Consider the following 16,750-nt stretch of genomic DNA (forward strand, 5'->3'; position numbering starts at 1 on the left):
ATCCCGGGTCTCCAGAATCACGCCCTGGGCCCAAGGTGGCGCTAAACTGCTGAGCCACTCAGGCTGCCCACATTTCTGTTTTTTTAAATTAAGTATTCACCTGAAAATAGGAAACCAAAGCTAAGAAAAAGTAAGACGTAGCAGAACCTGTGCTAGAAAAGAGGCAGCGATTCGGGGGCCAAATCTGAGCTGTGTCCCACACTTCACCTTTATCTTACACTTCCTAGTACTGAGATCTATTGAGCTTCTGCTGTGCTTCGCAAATAAGGTAGACTAGGTGAGCAGAATGAAACAAAAATAATCTTTTCAAAGTTAAAAGCACTTTATAAATATAATGTGTTATGGAAGCCCACAGAGTCTGCTTGAATGTCTTTCCTGAAATGCCTCAGCATCCTCTTCCTCTGTCACTGCTCCTTTAGAGATTTTCCCCAGGAGTAAGGACAGTCACATCCAAGCCATGAAGGATGCAGCAGTCCATGCCACAGCTGGGACTGGCCGCAGAGGAAGGCTGGCCCTCTTCTCACTGGCCCTAAGGTGGACTGATTCCCTGATGGCGGTGACTTGATGCTGCCAGGACACAAGATAAGCCAATATGCTAGGAACAGAGAGCCATCTTCTCTTTGGCAAGTGAGTATATCAACTCAAAGTTTGCTTTTGGGAAACTATGCTAGACTCCAGTGGGCATCTACTCCTACAGACACATACACAAGCTTTAAAACGACTCCTACTTCCTTGTAATATTTTGAGTTTTGTCTGCGTATTCTGACATCTAAAAACATGAATAACTACTTCTGGTCTTAGATTCATTTTTTATTTAAATAAAGTGTATATTTTAGAATTCTAGTGTATATAAATATTACTTATGTTAATTCACAGGACTGTGCAAACTGAAGTAATCTAAAAGCATCAACTATTTGCTATGAGCCTCCAGGTAAAGCTTCACAAAGACAAAGGTGCCCACTTCATCCATCATTACTAGGATGTGTCCTGCGGACACACCAGCAGGACTCCAATAACTCTAGAGGGGAAAAAGATTTTTAAGTAACTTACTTTAAGAACTGGGATTTCATCTTCTTTATAAGCCACCAGGAGGGGTAAACCAGCCAATGTCTTCTCTAGGTCTTTTCCAAGAATCTTTACCCCCTGAGCTGCTTCTACTTCTTTATGCTTTTCATACTGGTTCTGTAGAGATCAAAACATTTGTTACCACATTTATTTGCAAAGTGGCTGGCAGTAGGAGATGATGTGAGAGATAATATTTTTAGGATCATGGGGTAGGGAAATTTTTCTTAGACACAGAAAGCAATAAACACAAAAGATTGATAAATTCACACTAAAATGAAAGATTTCTGTTTCTTAAGATACCATAGAAAAGGTGAAAAGACAAGTCACAGAGTAGGAGAAGATGCTGTGATGCATACAAGCCACTAACAAACTAGTCTCCTGACTATACAGACTATTCCCTAATTAATCAAGTCAGACAATGCTGGAGCACAGAGACATTTCACAAAGGAATGAACTTCAATGGTTAATAAACATACAAAATGCCCAACCATATTTCAATCAGGCAAGTACCAAATGAAACAACAAGCTACCAGAAGTGAACATTTAAAAATCTGACAGCATCAAAGAGCTGACAGAAGTGAAATAATGAAAACTCTAATATACTGCAGATGAAAGTGTAACTTGTTGGACTCACTGTAGACAACAGTGTGGCCTTATCCAGTAAAACTGGAGCTGAGCATAAGTGAGGACTCAGCAATTCACTCCTAGGCATATACCCTGCAGAATCTTGCACAGTTGCACCAAGAGATAATACAATTATGTTTGTAGCAACAATACTGTTTGTAATAGCAAAAATTTAAAACCTGGAGATAGCCTACAGTTGCCACCAACAGGAGGACAGATAAATAAACCATGATTTTATATATATATACACACATACATACATACATACACATTTTTTTTAAAGATTTTATTTATTTATTCATGAGAGACACAGAGAGAGCAGAGACACAGGCAGAGGAAGAAGCAGGCTCCATGCAGGGAGCCCAATGCGGGACTCGATCCCGGGTCTCCAGGATCATGCCCTGAGCCAGAGGCAGACGATTAACCGCTAAGTCACCCAGGCATCTCAACCATGATATATTTATGCAGTAGAATATCCCACAAAAAAATGACCTATAGTTATATGCAAAAACATGGGTAAATCTTACAGGTGTTTTGTTTTGGTTCTTTGACTAGAAGAAGCCAGATACAATGGAAATGAGAATGATCCCACTTATATGAAGTCCATACACAATTTTTAGGGGCACACACTCAGGTATTAAAAAACTATTTTTAAAGGCTATTAATTACTACCATAAAAATGGAAACATGGTTAACTTTTAGGAAGGTGTGGGGGTGGCTAACACCCATGAGAGGCACACAGGCTTCCAGGGTGTCAGCAATGATCTATTCTTCATCTGTTTGTCTGCTTTTTAAAAATCTGTTGAACTTTTCTATGTTTTGTGTAGTTTTCTGTATTTATTTCATGATAAAAAATGTTTAAAAACTAGTCAGGGTAGAACCAAAACAATATACTTCAGTTCTCATGGAAAGCTCAGATGAAAAATAAGAACATGCATACATCTCCATCCTGATGGATGATCCCTTCCGCATGAAGATACCTAATATAGGACAAGGAGCAAGGGCATATTAGGCCAGGCAGCTCTTGAAGTGAGGAAGTGACCTCAACAGAACTTACACTGTATATGTCCCCATGTGTCAACATTTACCACCTAGGCTTACCTTCACCCTTAATTCCTTCATAGGAGGAGGTAATAGGAGGCCTCGAATCTGAGTTACAATGGGCCCTTCTACTCCAGGAACAATAATTGTATCTCCTTCCTTCAAACGCCCATTGATCAGTATCACATCTATAGTGGTGCCCATTCCTGGTAGAGCCTTAACCTGAGAGACAGAAGTGTAAAGGGAATGAGATATGATATACTATGCTGACTGAATCTAAAAGCAGAAGACATCCCCACCCAAGAACTCACTGTTAAAGGAATAAAAGAAAATAAACTGAAAAACTCATCAGTACCTCCATAACCTGTGCTCTTAGCTCCTCACAGTGTGCAAGTCTCTTGCTTAACATGGTCTGAGTTAACTCAACAAGAAGGTAGATCAGACTTCCCATACCATCACCAGTATGCGCAGAGGTAGGTACCAAGGACACAAAAGTACGGGGATCCTTATTCTCATAAAACAAAGCTGCATTCAAACCCTAGAAACATAAAAAGCAAAAATCATTCCAAAAGGCCAAGCTGTGGAAGGAAACATCCAGAACAGTATGACTGATTAGATGACGGGCAAGTAGCTCGTCTTTCTGAAATTCCTCAAAAACACTCAAGAGATCATGCATATTATGTAGTTCTTTCACAAAAAAGTAATTTCTTTCCAGGTTTTCTTTCTTTTTTTTTTTTTTGATCGATTGGGAGGGAAGGGCAGAAGGGGAAGGGGAGGCGGAGGGAGAGGGAAGGGAAAGAGAGGAGGAAAGGAGGGGGGGGAGAGGGAGGGGGGGGGAGAGAGAGAGAGAGAGAGAGAGAGAATGAATCTCAAGCAAAAAGCCAGATGCAGGGCTTGATCTCACAACCCTGAGATCATTGACCTGAACTGAAATCTAGAGACAGACACTTAACAGAGTGATCCAGGCACCCCTTCAAATCAACTTTATTTTTAAAAATAAACATTCAGATTATAAAAATAGATCTTTGAAGTATTAGCTAATTTAAAAAGAAAAAGGGATAGGGAAAAGAATGGAGAACACTCCTTGGCATTGATAAGGGAACAGAACCAACATTAGTGAAAATGTTGGCTTTAGTATAAGGACAACAGAACAAAAGTAAAAATATTCTATGATATAGACTCTTCATCAAGAAGGAAAAGTTTTCTTACCTGCTGTGCAAATTCCACAATAATAGCCTTTGCTCGCTCCTCAAATTCATCTTTTGTATTCTTTTTCTGCTTCTTTAAAGTAGCAGCCACATCAGAGTCAGGGCTCTTTTTCCAATCATACAACCTATCAATCTGGAAAAAAAAAATATTTCATGAGAAACATCTTTAAAACATTCAAAACACTTAGGAATTTAATTAAGGCTAAAGCTTCTAAAAATTCCTAATGTATATTAAATATATTCAGGAGAGTGTGAATTACTCAAATATTTTATTATACCAAAAAGCCTGTATAATAACCTGCTTAACTGCATCCCCTCTTAAATTAGAAACTTCTGAGGTAACATGCTGCCCATCAGCTTCCAAACCAATTTATGAAAGGCTGTCATTTGTTTGCAAAAGATGAGATCCTAGAATTATCTTAAGATAATATACTTATTAGTGTATTTTTTTTTAGAATTCCAAAATGGCTTTGTTTAGTAGTCAGAATAATAGCAAGTATCATCAGGAAAATTATACACCAAAAAAAATAGAAAATAAAAGATAATTACATCCTATTTTAGAGAACAGCCCATCTGAATTTTTATTGCTCAAATTATATTTGCTGTTAAAAAAATCACGTATTTTCCTTCACTTTTCAAGTGTGATAAATGGGTATAGAGAAGAAAAACTATTTAGTAGTAAAAACAAAATCTATTTCCTCAGTCTAGAACCACAAGAGTCTGCCCAAATCTGAATGCTACAGAAGAGAAAAATTAGTAAGTAGAAATAGCCCCAGAAATGACAAAGATGTTGTAATTAGCATATGAGGTCCTTAAAATAGTTATTATAAAATATGTGACTTTAAAGGAAAAACATGAAACCTGTGGACCTAAAAATATATATATAATTTAAAATAAAAATTCACTGGATAAGCTTAATAGCAAACTACATGATACAAAAGACTGGAGGCCTTGAAGATGTAGCAATAAATACTATCCCAACTGAAGCATATGAAAAAAGATGAAAGAAAACCTCACTTATGAAAAATATATAACCAAAAAATTTTTTAACTGATGAAGACTACAAGTTCGTAGATCTAAGAAAAACAAACCAAAGTAGGATAAACAAATTATTACATAATCTCAATTGTGAACCCTTAAAGGTTCTTAAAAGCAATCAAAGAAAAAGGAAGACATATTACATACAGGGAAACAAAGACAACTAGACATAAAAACCATAAAGCAATGATGAAGGAAAATTTTTTTTTATAGAAGGAAAAAAATTTTAAACCTAGAAGTCTGTATCAAGTAAAAATATTCAGGAAATAATTTGATTCAAATGATAATACAAGCACAATACACCTAAGCAGTGTTTTTTTTGTTTTTTTTTTAAGATTTTATTTATTCCTAGAGATAGCGAGTAAGCACAAGTGAGGGGAGGAGCAAAGGGAAATGGACAAATGGACTCTGCCCTTAGCACAGAACCCAATACGGTGCTCAATCCCATGACCCTGAGAGCACAACCTGAGTCAAAATCAATAGTTGGATGCTTAACCGACTGAGTCACCCAGGAACCTCTCAGCAATGCTTTTAACAGTGTGTAAAACATACCCTTCAATACTTCTATTAGACAAGAAAAAATATCTGAAATCAAAAATCTAAGATTCTACCTTAAGAAGTTAGAAGAAGACATGATAACTAAAACAGAAAGAAAAAAAAATGATGAAATTAACACTGGAAATCAAGGAGATTAAAAAACAATGAGCTGGTTCTTGGAAACAAATTTCTATACTAATTAGAGAAAAATAAAAACTAAAATAACCTGTACTTGTTTAAAGAGATTCTATGCAGATCTGGTTCCTGGTGAATTCTACCAAACATTTTATCATTTATACACACACACACACACACACACACACACACACACACACAAACTCTTTCAGAAAATGAAGGAGGAAATATTTCTCAATTCATCTTACAAAGCAACATTACTCTGATATCAAAATCAGACAAAAGACACTACAGGAAAGGAAAATTATATAGCAAAATCATTCATGAATATGGACACAAAAATGATCAGCAACAACTTATCAAATCAAACCTGGCAATATATGAAAGGGATACTACATCATGACCAAGTAGGTTTATTCTAGTGATATAAGGTTGGTTTAACATTTAAAAATAGTGCTGGAATAACTGAGTATCATCCACATGCAAAAAAAACAATCTTGACACAACACAGGTCTTCCATGTAACAAAAATTAACTCAGAATAATCACAGACCTAAATGTAACCTACAAAACTCTAAAACTCCTACAAAACACAGAAGAAAATGTGATGGCCTTGACTCTTTAGATACTACACTAAAGGCATGATCCATGAAAGAAAGATAAGCTAAACTTTATTAAAATTAAAAACTTCTGTGAAACAGAGAGTGAGTCTAGAAAGTGAAATAAGAAGCCAGACTGGGAGAAAACATGTGCAAAAGTCATCTGATAAAGAAACTGTTTCCAAAATATATTAACTCTTAAAACTCAAAAGTAAGAAAACAAAGAATCCAATTTAAAAATGCACCAATGGGACGGACGCCTGGTTGGCTCAGCAGTTTGGCACCTGCCTTCAGCCCAGGACATGATCCTGGAGACCCGGGATCGAGTGCCATGTCAGGCTCCCTCCATGGAGCCTGCTTCTCCTTCTGCCTGTGTGTCTGCCTCTCTCTCTCTCTGTGTCTCTCCTGAATAAATAAATAAATCTTTTAAAAAAATGTACCAATGAATTTGACACCTCAGAAATGGCAAATAAGCACGTGAAAAGACATTCCACATCTCAGAGAACATCTTCAGGAAACATATTAAAACAACAATGAATACCACTATATACCTATTAGATGTAGTCCAAAACACAATACCAAATGCTGGTCAAGATGTAGAGCAACAGGAATTCTTATTCGTTGCTGGTAGGCTTGCAATTACACTTACAATCACTTGAGAAGAGTTCAGCAGTTGCTTGCAAAACTAAACATGCTTACCATACAATCCACCATCACACTCCTGGGTATTTACCCAGAGGAGCTAAAAAACATGTCCATGCACAAATCCACACCTCTGTAAACAGAGGTTTACAGCAGCTTCATTACTAACTGCCAAACTTGCAAGCAACCAAGATGCCCTTCAATGGATGAATGAATAAAACTGTTGTGCATCCAGACAATGGAATTATTAAACAAAATGAATGAGCTAAAAGTAAAAAAAAAAAAAAAAAAAAAAAGAGCCATGAAGCCATGAAAATACATAGAGGAAAGTTTAATTCCTATTTTTAAGTGAAAGAAGGTGATCTGATAAAGCTTATTCCAGAACGCTGTACAATCCCAACTATATGACACTCTGGAAAAGGCAAAACTATGCAGATAGTAAAAAGATCAAGGATCTTTAGCGGGGGGACTGGGAGGTGGGAGAACAAACAGCAGAGCAGTAAGATTTTCAAGGTCGTGGTAATACTTTATGACACCAAAATGATGGATACAGGTCATTATACATTTATCTAAACCCATAGAACGTACAACACCAAGAAGTAAACTATGGACTTTGGTTGATTATAAGTCAATGAATTTTCATCAATTATAACATATCACACCCTGGTGTGGGAGGGAGTGTACAGAAAATGGGGGAGACTGTTTCTGGGGGAGGAAAGGTATGTGGGAAATCTCTGTACCTTCTCTTCAAAATTGCTGTATATGTTAAATGGCTCTAAAAATAATAAAGTCTTGATAATAAAAAGTAAAGTCCCCTCAAAACAGCAACATTAGTTCATCTTATGGAAGAGGAAAAGCCACATAAATATCTCAAGAGATGGAGAAGAGCCATCTGACAAAAAATCAAAACTCATGACTTAAAAAAACCACAAATAGCACTTTAAACAACCTACGGCTGACATTATATATAATTGGTGGAAGACCAAGGACTTCCCCCAAGATGGAGCAGAAAGCAAAGTGTCTGTCATTATTTCTCTTCAACATTGTTCTAGAAGTTAGAGCAGTAAGAAAGGGGAAAATTTACAGAGCACACACATGAAGGGAAAAAATAAAATAGCTATTTGCAGATAATATAATTGTATAGATGGAAAATCCCACATGATCTACAAAAGAAGCTAGTAGGCCTAATCAGTGAATTCAATAAGATCACAAAATTAAAAATGAATACATAAAACTCAAATATGTTCCTATATAAATTTAAAACTAGAAATCTAAAATTTTAAAATGGTATTTACAATAGCACCAAAACCATGGCATACTATGAGATAAATTTAGAAAAATATGTCTAACACATGGACACCAAATATCACCAAAAGAAAATAATTAAGTAGATGTAGAAATATGTTCACTTATCAGAGGACTCAATTTTGATAAAATGTCAGTTCTTACAGAATTCATCTACAATTCAAATCAAAATTCTAGAAGGCTTTCTGTAAAAACTAAGAGGAAGATCCCAAACTTTATATGAAAATTCAAGGACCCTAAAATAACCAAAACAATTTTGAGAAACAAAAAGTTAAATGACCACTATCTGCTTCCAAGACATTACTATAAAACTATAATAATCAAGATAGGGTAGTAGTGGCATAAGGTCAGTGGGAGAGAGAAGATAAATACCAAAAAGGGACATATATTATATGCATGGCTTAATTAATTTTCAACAAAGATTCAAAAATAATTCAATGGAGAACTTCTGGTCCAAGATGACAAGATATAGGAAGACAATGAACTCACCACCTCAATGGATACACCAAATCTAACCTATTTACAGAGCAATTCATCCTGAAGAACTAAGAGCTGACTAAACAGCTTCTACAAACAAAGACCACAAGGAGAACGGCAAAACAGACCAAGACACTAAACAAAGAGAACCCCCATCCACAACACTGCGAACTGCTGAATGGAGGGACAGTATTGAGGGACTGTGAGCAGGTTTGTCTACCCTGAGGTACAGAAAAAAAAAGCTATGGCTTGAAAGGACAATTAGAACATAAATCAGTTCTAGAACCTTGCCTAACAGCAGAGGAACTGCTGAAACCCTCTCCCAGTACTGTCAAGAGGAACTTTCTAGTGCCAGTCTACATTCCCCTCCACCCTGACAGCACAAACAGGGGCATGGTCCAGGCATTCTAGCTGGCCTAACACCTCAGTGAGCCCAGAATCCCTAGCCCACACTAGCCCAAGCCATCCCATCAAGGTAGCTACAGTGCAATGCATACCAGGACATGCTTGGCCAGCCCACACTACAGCTCCAGCAGTCTTGTCAAGGTGACACAAACAAAACACCCTAGAACACTCCAAGACCACACCACCTCAGATCCAGACAACTTGCCAGGGCACCTCTGGTATAGAGCATGTCAGAACCCGGTAACATGCTCCCACCCTGTTATCAGCTTAGACTCCAGACAAATCGCCAGAGAACCTCCTGCACAGAATACCCAAGAACACCCTTGCCCACTCCCACCTTGGCTTCAGCCACCCTACTGGGGTGTCCCCACATGGAGAGCCGTGGAAGACCGCTAGCTTGCATGTACTTCAAGTTCAGCTGTACTCCCTGGGTGCCGTTAGTGCAGGACTGTCCCAGCCTGTGCCCACTCAGTTTCAGCTGTCCCATCAGAGTACTCTCTGCAGAGAGCCCCAGAATCCTGTGTCTAACATCCACTTCAGCTCTGTGATGCTAGGGAACCCTCTGAGAAGATAGTCCTGGGACACCCTAGCTTTCACCCATTTCACCTCCAGTTGTGCTGTCCTCTGGGTGGAAAGCTGCAAGAATACCTAGCTTGAATGCACTTCAGTTCTGATTATCATACCGGGGTAGCCCCAACATGGGAGTGTGCCAAGACCCACAGCTCACGAACACCACAGTTCTAGCCAGCCACCCAAACGCAATAAGCACAGGAACCCATACACAAGATCATTCCCTCTAGTTAGCTGTTCCACCTAATTCATACAAACAGAGGAAGAAATCAAAACAAAATGACAAAAGAATATATGCAAAACAAAAGAACGAGACAAAAACCTCAGAAAGAATTAAATGAAATGGAGGTGAGCAATATGCCTGATAAAGAGTTCCAATTAATGGTAATGAAGATGCTAACCGTACTGAAGAGAACCATGAATGAACTCAGAATTTCAAAAAGACATAGAAAATATTTTTTAAAAAAATCAGAGTTGAAAAATATAGTAACTAGAATGAAAATACAATAGAAGGGCACCTAGATGGCTCAGTTGGTTAGCCATATGCCTTTGGCTCAGGTCACGATCCCAGAGCCCTAGGACTGAGTCCTGCATCAGGCTCCCTACTCAGCAAGGGGTCTGCTTTTCCCTCTCCCTCTGGCCCTCCTCCCTGCTTGTGTGCACAGTCTCTCTCCCTCTTAAATAAATAAATATTTTAAAAAATACATTAGAGAGAATCAACAGATTTAAGGATGCATAAGAATTGTTTAGTGATCTAGAAAATAGGGAAATGGAAAGCACCAAAGCTGAACAGAAAAAAACAAAGAATTAAAAAATGAGGATAGATGAGAGATCTATCTACTATCAGGCAAACAAACATTCTCTTTATAGAGATCCCATAAGGAGAGGACAGAAAGGGACAGAAAACTTACTTCAGGAAGTAATACCTGAAAACTTCCCTAGCCCTTGGAAGGAAACAAACATCCAGGTCCAGGAAACACTCAAAGTTCCAAACAAGATGACCCCAAGGAGGTCCATATTGTAACACATAGTTAAAATATAAAAGATGAAAAAGAAGGAATTTTAAAAGCAACAAATGAAACAACTAGTTATATGCAAAAGAATCTTATAAGGCTACTACTATCAGCTGATTTTTCAGCAGAAATTTGCAGGCCACAAAGGAGCAGAAAAGAACTACAACCAAGAACATTATACCCAGCAAGATCATTCAGAATTGAAGGACAGAGTTTCCCAGACAGAGGTGCCTGGGTGACTAGGCTGGTTAAGTGCTGGTTAAGCATCTCTCTTTGGCTCAGGTCAAGATCTCAGGTTCCTGGGATCCAGCCCCATGTTGGGCTCCTTGCTTCTCCCTCTGCCCCTCCCACCATCATGCTTGCACTTTCTCCGAAGTAAATAAAATCTTACAAAGAAAAAAAAAGTTTTCCAGGCAAAAGAAAAGTTAAAGGACTTCTTCACCACTATACCAGCCTTACAAGAAATGCCAAAGAGATTTCTGTAGGTGGAAAAGAAAAGGCGGGCAGCCATGGTGGCTTGGTGGTTTAGCGCCGCCTTCAGCCCGGGGTGTGATCCTGGAGACCCGGGATCGAGTCCCACGTCGGGCTGCCAGCATGGAGCCTGCTTCAATCTCTCTGTCTCTGTCTCTCTCTCAAATAAAATAAAAATGAAGTTCTTCTGGACTATGTTCGAATGAGTGTGACCACCAAATTAATATAGACTACTATATACTTTGGATGTTATAGATGAAATTCATGGTAACAACAAACCAAAACCGTAATAGACATACAAAAGAGCTCCAATTGTGACACTAAAGAAAATCATTAATCACAAAAAAAAAAAGAGCAAGAGAAGAAAGGAAAAGAGAACTACAAAAACAACCAGAAAACAATTGACAAAATGGTAATAAGTACATACCTATTCATAATTACTTTAAATGTAAATGGTCTGAATGCTCCTTTCAAAAAAACAAAGGGTGACACAATGGTTAAGAAAATAGAACCCATTTATTTGCTGCTTACCAGAAACCCACTTTAGCCCTAAAAACACATGCAGAGTGAAAGAGAAGGGAAAGAAAAAGCTATACAACGTGAATGGAAGTGGAAATGAAAACAACAACAACAACAACAACAAAACAAAACACGGGGCAGCAATGCTTAAATCAGACAAAGGACTTTAAAACAAAGACTACTGGGGTGCCTGGGTGGCTCAGCGGTTAAGTGTCTGCCTTTGTAAAACTCAGCACATGGTTCTAGGGACCTGGGATTGAGTATCACATTGGGCTCCCTGTGGGGAACCTGCTCTTCCCTCTGCCTGTGTCTCTCATGAATAACTAAATCTTTAAAAAAAAAAAAACAAAAAAACAAAAAAAAAAAACCACCACACAAAGATTATTACAAGAGACAAAGAACGGCGCTACATAATAAAGAAATCAATCCAATAAGATGATACAACTGTAAATACTTAGCACCTAAAAGAGCACCTAAATACATAAAGCCATTATTAACAGACATAAAGGGAAAAACTGCAAGTAATACGAGAATAGTAAGGGGCTTTAATACCCCATTTATCTCTATGGATAGATCATCCAGGTATAAAAAAAAAAAAATCAATAAAAATAAAGTGTAACTGAATGACACATCTGACCAAATGGACTTAACAGTACATGCCGTGAAACAAAAGAATACATTCTTTTCAAGCGCACATGAACATTCTTCAGGAAAGATCATTAGGTCACAAAACAAGTTTCAATAAACTTAAGAATGAAATCACATCAATCCTTTCCAACCAAAACAGAATAAAAAATAAATAAATGACAAGAGAAAAACCGGAAAAAACGTGAGGGCTAAACAACATGGTACTGAACAACCAGTGGGTCAATGAAGTATTCAAAGAGGAAATTTAAAAAAACACCTTGAGACAAATAAAAATGAAAATACAACAATCCAAAATCTTTGTGATACAGTGAAAACAGTTATAAGAAAAAACTCATAGCAATTCAGGCTTATCTCAAGAAAGAAAAATCTCAAATAAACAATCTAACCTTATACTTAAAGGGACTGGGGGAAAACAACAACAACAAAAAAGCCTAAAGTTAGTAAAAGGAAGAGAATAATACACATCAGAGAAGAAATAAATGAAAGAGACTATAAAAACAATAGATCAGTGGAACCAAGAGACAGTTTTTTGCAAAGAAACAAAAATTAATAAACCTTTAGACTCTTTGAGAAAAAAAGAGGACTCAAAATCAGAAACAAGTAACTGACACCACAGAAATACAAAGGACCATGAATCTGTTACATAAAAATGATATGCAGGAGCAACTGGATGACTTAGTCCATTAAGCATCTGCCTTCAGCTCAGGTCATGATCCCCGAATCCTGGGATCAAGGCCCCTGCTTAGTGGAGAGTCTACTTCTCCCTCTGCCCCTCCCCCTGCTGGTGCTCTCTCTCTCTCTCTCTCTCTCTCTCAAATCTTCAAAAAAAATTATATGCCAACAACTTTAACAACTTAGAAGAAATGAATAAACCAGAAAATCAATAAAACAAAACCCAAACAGACCAGTTACCAGTAACAAAATTGAACCAATAATCAAAACGATCCCAACAAACAAAAGTCCAGGACTTCTGAAACCAAATGGCTTCACAGGTGAATTCTACCTAACATTTATTTATTTTATTCTTAAAAGATTTTATTTATTTATTTATTCATGAGAGACACACAGAGAGAGGCAGAGACACAGGCAGAGGGTGAAGCAGCTCCATGCAGGGAGCCCGATGTGGGACTCGATCCCGGGTCTCCAGGATCACGCCCTGGGCCAAACGCAGGTGCTAAACCGCTAAGCTACCAAGAGATCCCTCTACCTAACATTTAAAGAATAGTTAATACCAATTTTCCTCTTGTACTATTCCAAAAACAGATAAGGAAGGATAATTTCCAAATACATTCCATGATGCCAGTATTAACCCAATTCCAAAACAAGACAAAGACACTACCAAAATAAAAAAAAAAAAGAAAGAAAGAAAGAAAAGAAAAGAAAACTGCAGGCTAATGCCTCTGATGAACACAGATGCAAAAGTCCTCAACAAGATATTAGCAAGCCAAATTCAACAATACACTGAAAATGATCATTCACCACAATCAAGTGGGATTTATTCTGGGGATGCAAAGATGGTTCAATATCCAAAATCAGTCAAGGTGATATACCACATGAACAAAATAAAGGACAAAAATCATAAAATCATCTCAACAGGTTCAGAAAATACATCTGACAAACACCAACATCTGTTCATGATAAAAACTCAACAAAGTGGGTTTAGAGGGAACATACCTCAACATGATAAAGGCCATATATAACAAACCCACAGCTAACATCATATTCAATGGTGAAAAACTGAAAGCTTTTCCTCTAAGATCAGGAACAGAGCAAGAATGTCCATTCTTGCCACTTTTATTCAATATAACACAGGAAGTCCCAATAGTAGCAGACACACAAGAAATAAAAGGCACCCAAGTTGGTAAGAAAGGGATAAAACCATCACTGTTAGTGCACGACAGGATAATATACAGAGATTCTGCTAAAACAAATTATTAGAATGCATGAATTCAGTAAAGTTGGGGAATACAAAATTAACATACAAAAATCTTTTACATTTCTATACACTAATAATCAAGTAGGAGAAAGGCAAGAAAATCATCCCATTTACAGTTGTACCAGAAAGAATAAAGTATCTAGGAACAAATTTAACCCAGAAGGTGAAAAACTGGTACTCTGAAAACTCTAGGACACTTATAAAGGGAAAATGACACAAACAAATGGAAAGATATACCACACTCATGGATGGAAGAATACGGTTATAATGTTCATTCTACCCAAAGCAATTTACAGATTCAATGCAATCCCTATCAAAGTACCAATAGCCATTTTCACAGAACTGCAACCAATAATACTAAAAATGTATACAGAATCAGAAAGGCTCCAAATAGCTAAAGCATTCTTGGAAAACAAACAAACAAACAAAGCTGGAGTTAGCACAATCTTGGATTTCAAGCAATGTTACAAAACTACAGCAATGAAAACAGTGATACTGGCACAAAAAACAGACACAATTCAACGGAACGGAGAGCCCAGAAATAAACCAATGCTTATAGGGTCTATCTATTACAAAGGAGAAAGTAATATACAATGGGGAAAAGACAGTCTCTTAAATAAATGATGCTAGGAAATCTGGACAACTACATGTAAAAGAGTAAAACTGAACCACTTTCTAACATCATACACAAAATAAACTCAAAATGCAATAAAGACCTAAATGTAAGACCTGAAACCATAAAACTCCTAGAAAAGAACACAGTAATTTCTCTGACGTTGACTATATCAATATTTTTCGTTTCCTTTTTTTGTTTTTAAGATTCATTTATTTATTTATTTGAAATAAATAAATAAATGAGCAGGAGGGGCAGAGGGGCACAGAGCCTGATGTGGGGCTCAATTTCACAACCCTGAAATCACAACCTAGGCTGAAACCAAAAGTCAGACACCCAAGTGTCTCCAAAGGCAAGGTAAACAGAAATAAACCATTGGGACTACACCGAAATAAAAACGTTTTGTAAAGTGATGGAAACCCATCAACAAACCAAAAACATAATCTACTGAATGACAGAAGATATTTGCAAAGGATATATCCAATAAAGAGTTAATATCAGACATATATAAAGAACATATACACAGCAACATCTCAAAACACAAATGATCCAAATAAAACAATGGGCAGAGAACCTAGACATTTCTCCAAAGACATAGAGATGGCTAACGGACACATGAAAAGATGCTCAATGTCACTAATCATCAGGGAAATAAAACCACAATGAAACGTCACCTTATTATAAAGTCAGAGTGGCTAGTTTAAAAAAGACAATAAATAACAAGTGTTGGTGAGGATGTGCAGAAAAGGGAACTCTGGTGCACTATTGGTGGGAATGTAAATTGGTGCAACCAATCAATGTGAAAAAACAGTATGGAGACTCCTCAAAATATTAAAAATAGAAATACCATCATGATCGAGTAATCCCACTACTAGATATTTATCTAAAGAAAATGAAAACATTAATTAAAAAAGAAGATGCACCCCTATGTTTATTGCATCATTATTTACAACAGCCAAGATATGGAAGCAACCTAAGTGATCACTGATAGTTAAATGGATAAAGATGTGGTACATATGTGTACACACACACACACACACACTCAGCCATAAAAATGAATGAGAGCTTGTCATTTACAATATTGATAGACCCAGAGGATATTATGCTAAGTGAAATTAGCCTGACAGAGAAAGACAAATACTATATGATTTCACTAATAATGTGGAATTAAAAAGAAAACAAAACTAAAACAAGCAAACAAGTAGAAACAGTTCATAAACAGAACAAAGTGTTGGTTATCACATTTCTACCATGAACAAAAATTAACTGAAAATACCACAGACTTAATTGTTAAATATCTAGAAACACTGAAAATTTTTTCATAAATTGGGGTGGTTAAAGATTACTTACAGAGAATCTAAAAAACACAAATTATAAAAAAAAATTTCTCATACACTGGACTTCACCAAAATTAGAAATCTGTGCTTTTCAAAACACATCACTAAGAAAATGAAAAACCAAGTCCTTGACTACAAGTATGTACCCACAATACAAACCACTGACAAAGGACTTATATCAACAATAAAGAACTCTTAAATTCAATAGTAAGACAACAATCCAGTAAAAAAAATGAGCAAAGATTTTAAAATAGTTACTTCACAAAAAGTGGTAAATGCATGAAAAGATTTTTGAGGCCATTAGGCATCAAAGAAATGCAAATTAAACCACAATAAAATTTAGTATTACACAATTATTACACTTGCTGTATGTAAAACAGATGTTGCCAAGAATGTGCAGAATTGAAATCTTAAAATATAAAATCGTATAAACTCTTTGAGAAAATGTCATTTTCTCATTAAATGGAACATATACAACTTACTTGAACCACCAACTTTCTTTTTAAATATTTACTCAAAGTAAGTAAGAAATTTCAACCCAAAGATGTGTAGGAATGTTGATAGCTGC

General features: G+C 36.8%; 1 protein-coding gene across 2 annotated transcripts in view; it reads right to left on the minus strand.

Annotated features, from left to right (window-relative positions):
• Positions 1–16,750, minus strand: part of EIF5B (eukaryotic translation initiation factor 5B) — a 95,548-nt gene that overhangs the window by 6,654 nt on the left and 72,144 nt on the right. For both annotated transcript variants that reach the window (XM_077915047.1, XM_077915046.1), the window contains exons 15-18: positions 3,940–4,071; positions 3,086–3,268; positions 2,791–2,952; positions 1,051–1,182 (exon numbers count right to left, since the gene is read on the minus strand). In XM_077915047.1, the coding sequence (XP_077771173.1) occupies positions 1,051–1,182; positions 2,791–2,952; positions 3,086–3,268; positions 3,940–4,071 (609 nt within the window). The remainder of the gene's footprint in view (positions 1–1,050; positions 1,183–2,790; positions 2,953–3,085; positions 3,269–3,939; positions 4,072–16,750) is intronic.

Source organism: Canis aureus, chromosome 11 (assembly GCF_053574225.1).
Source record: "Canis aureus isolate CA01 chromosome 11, VMU_Caureus_v.1.0, whole genome shotgun sequence".
Lineage (NCBI taxonomy): Eukaryota > Metazoa > Chordata > Mammalia > Carnivora > Canidae > Canis > Canis aureus.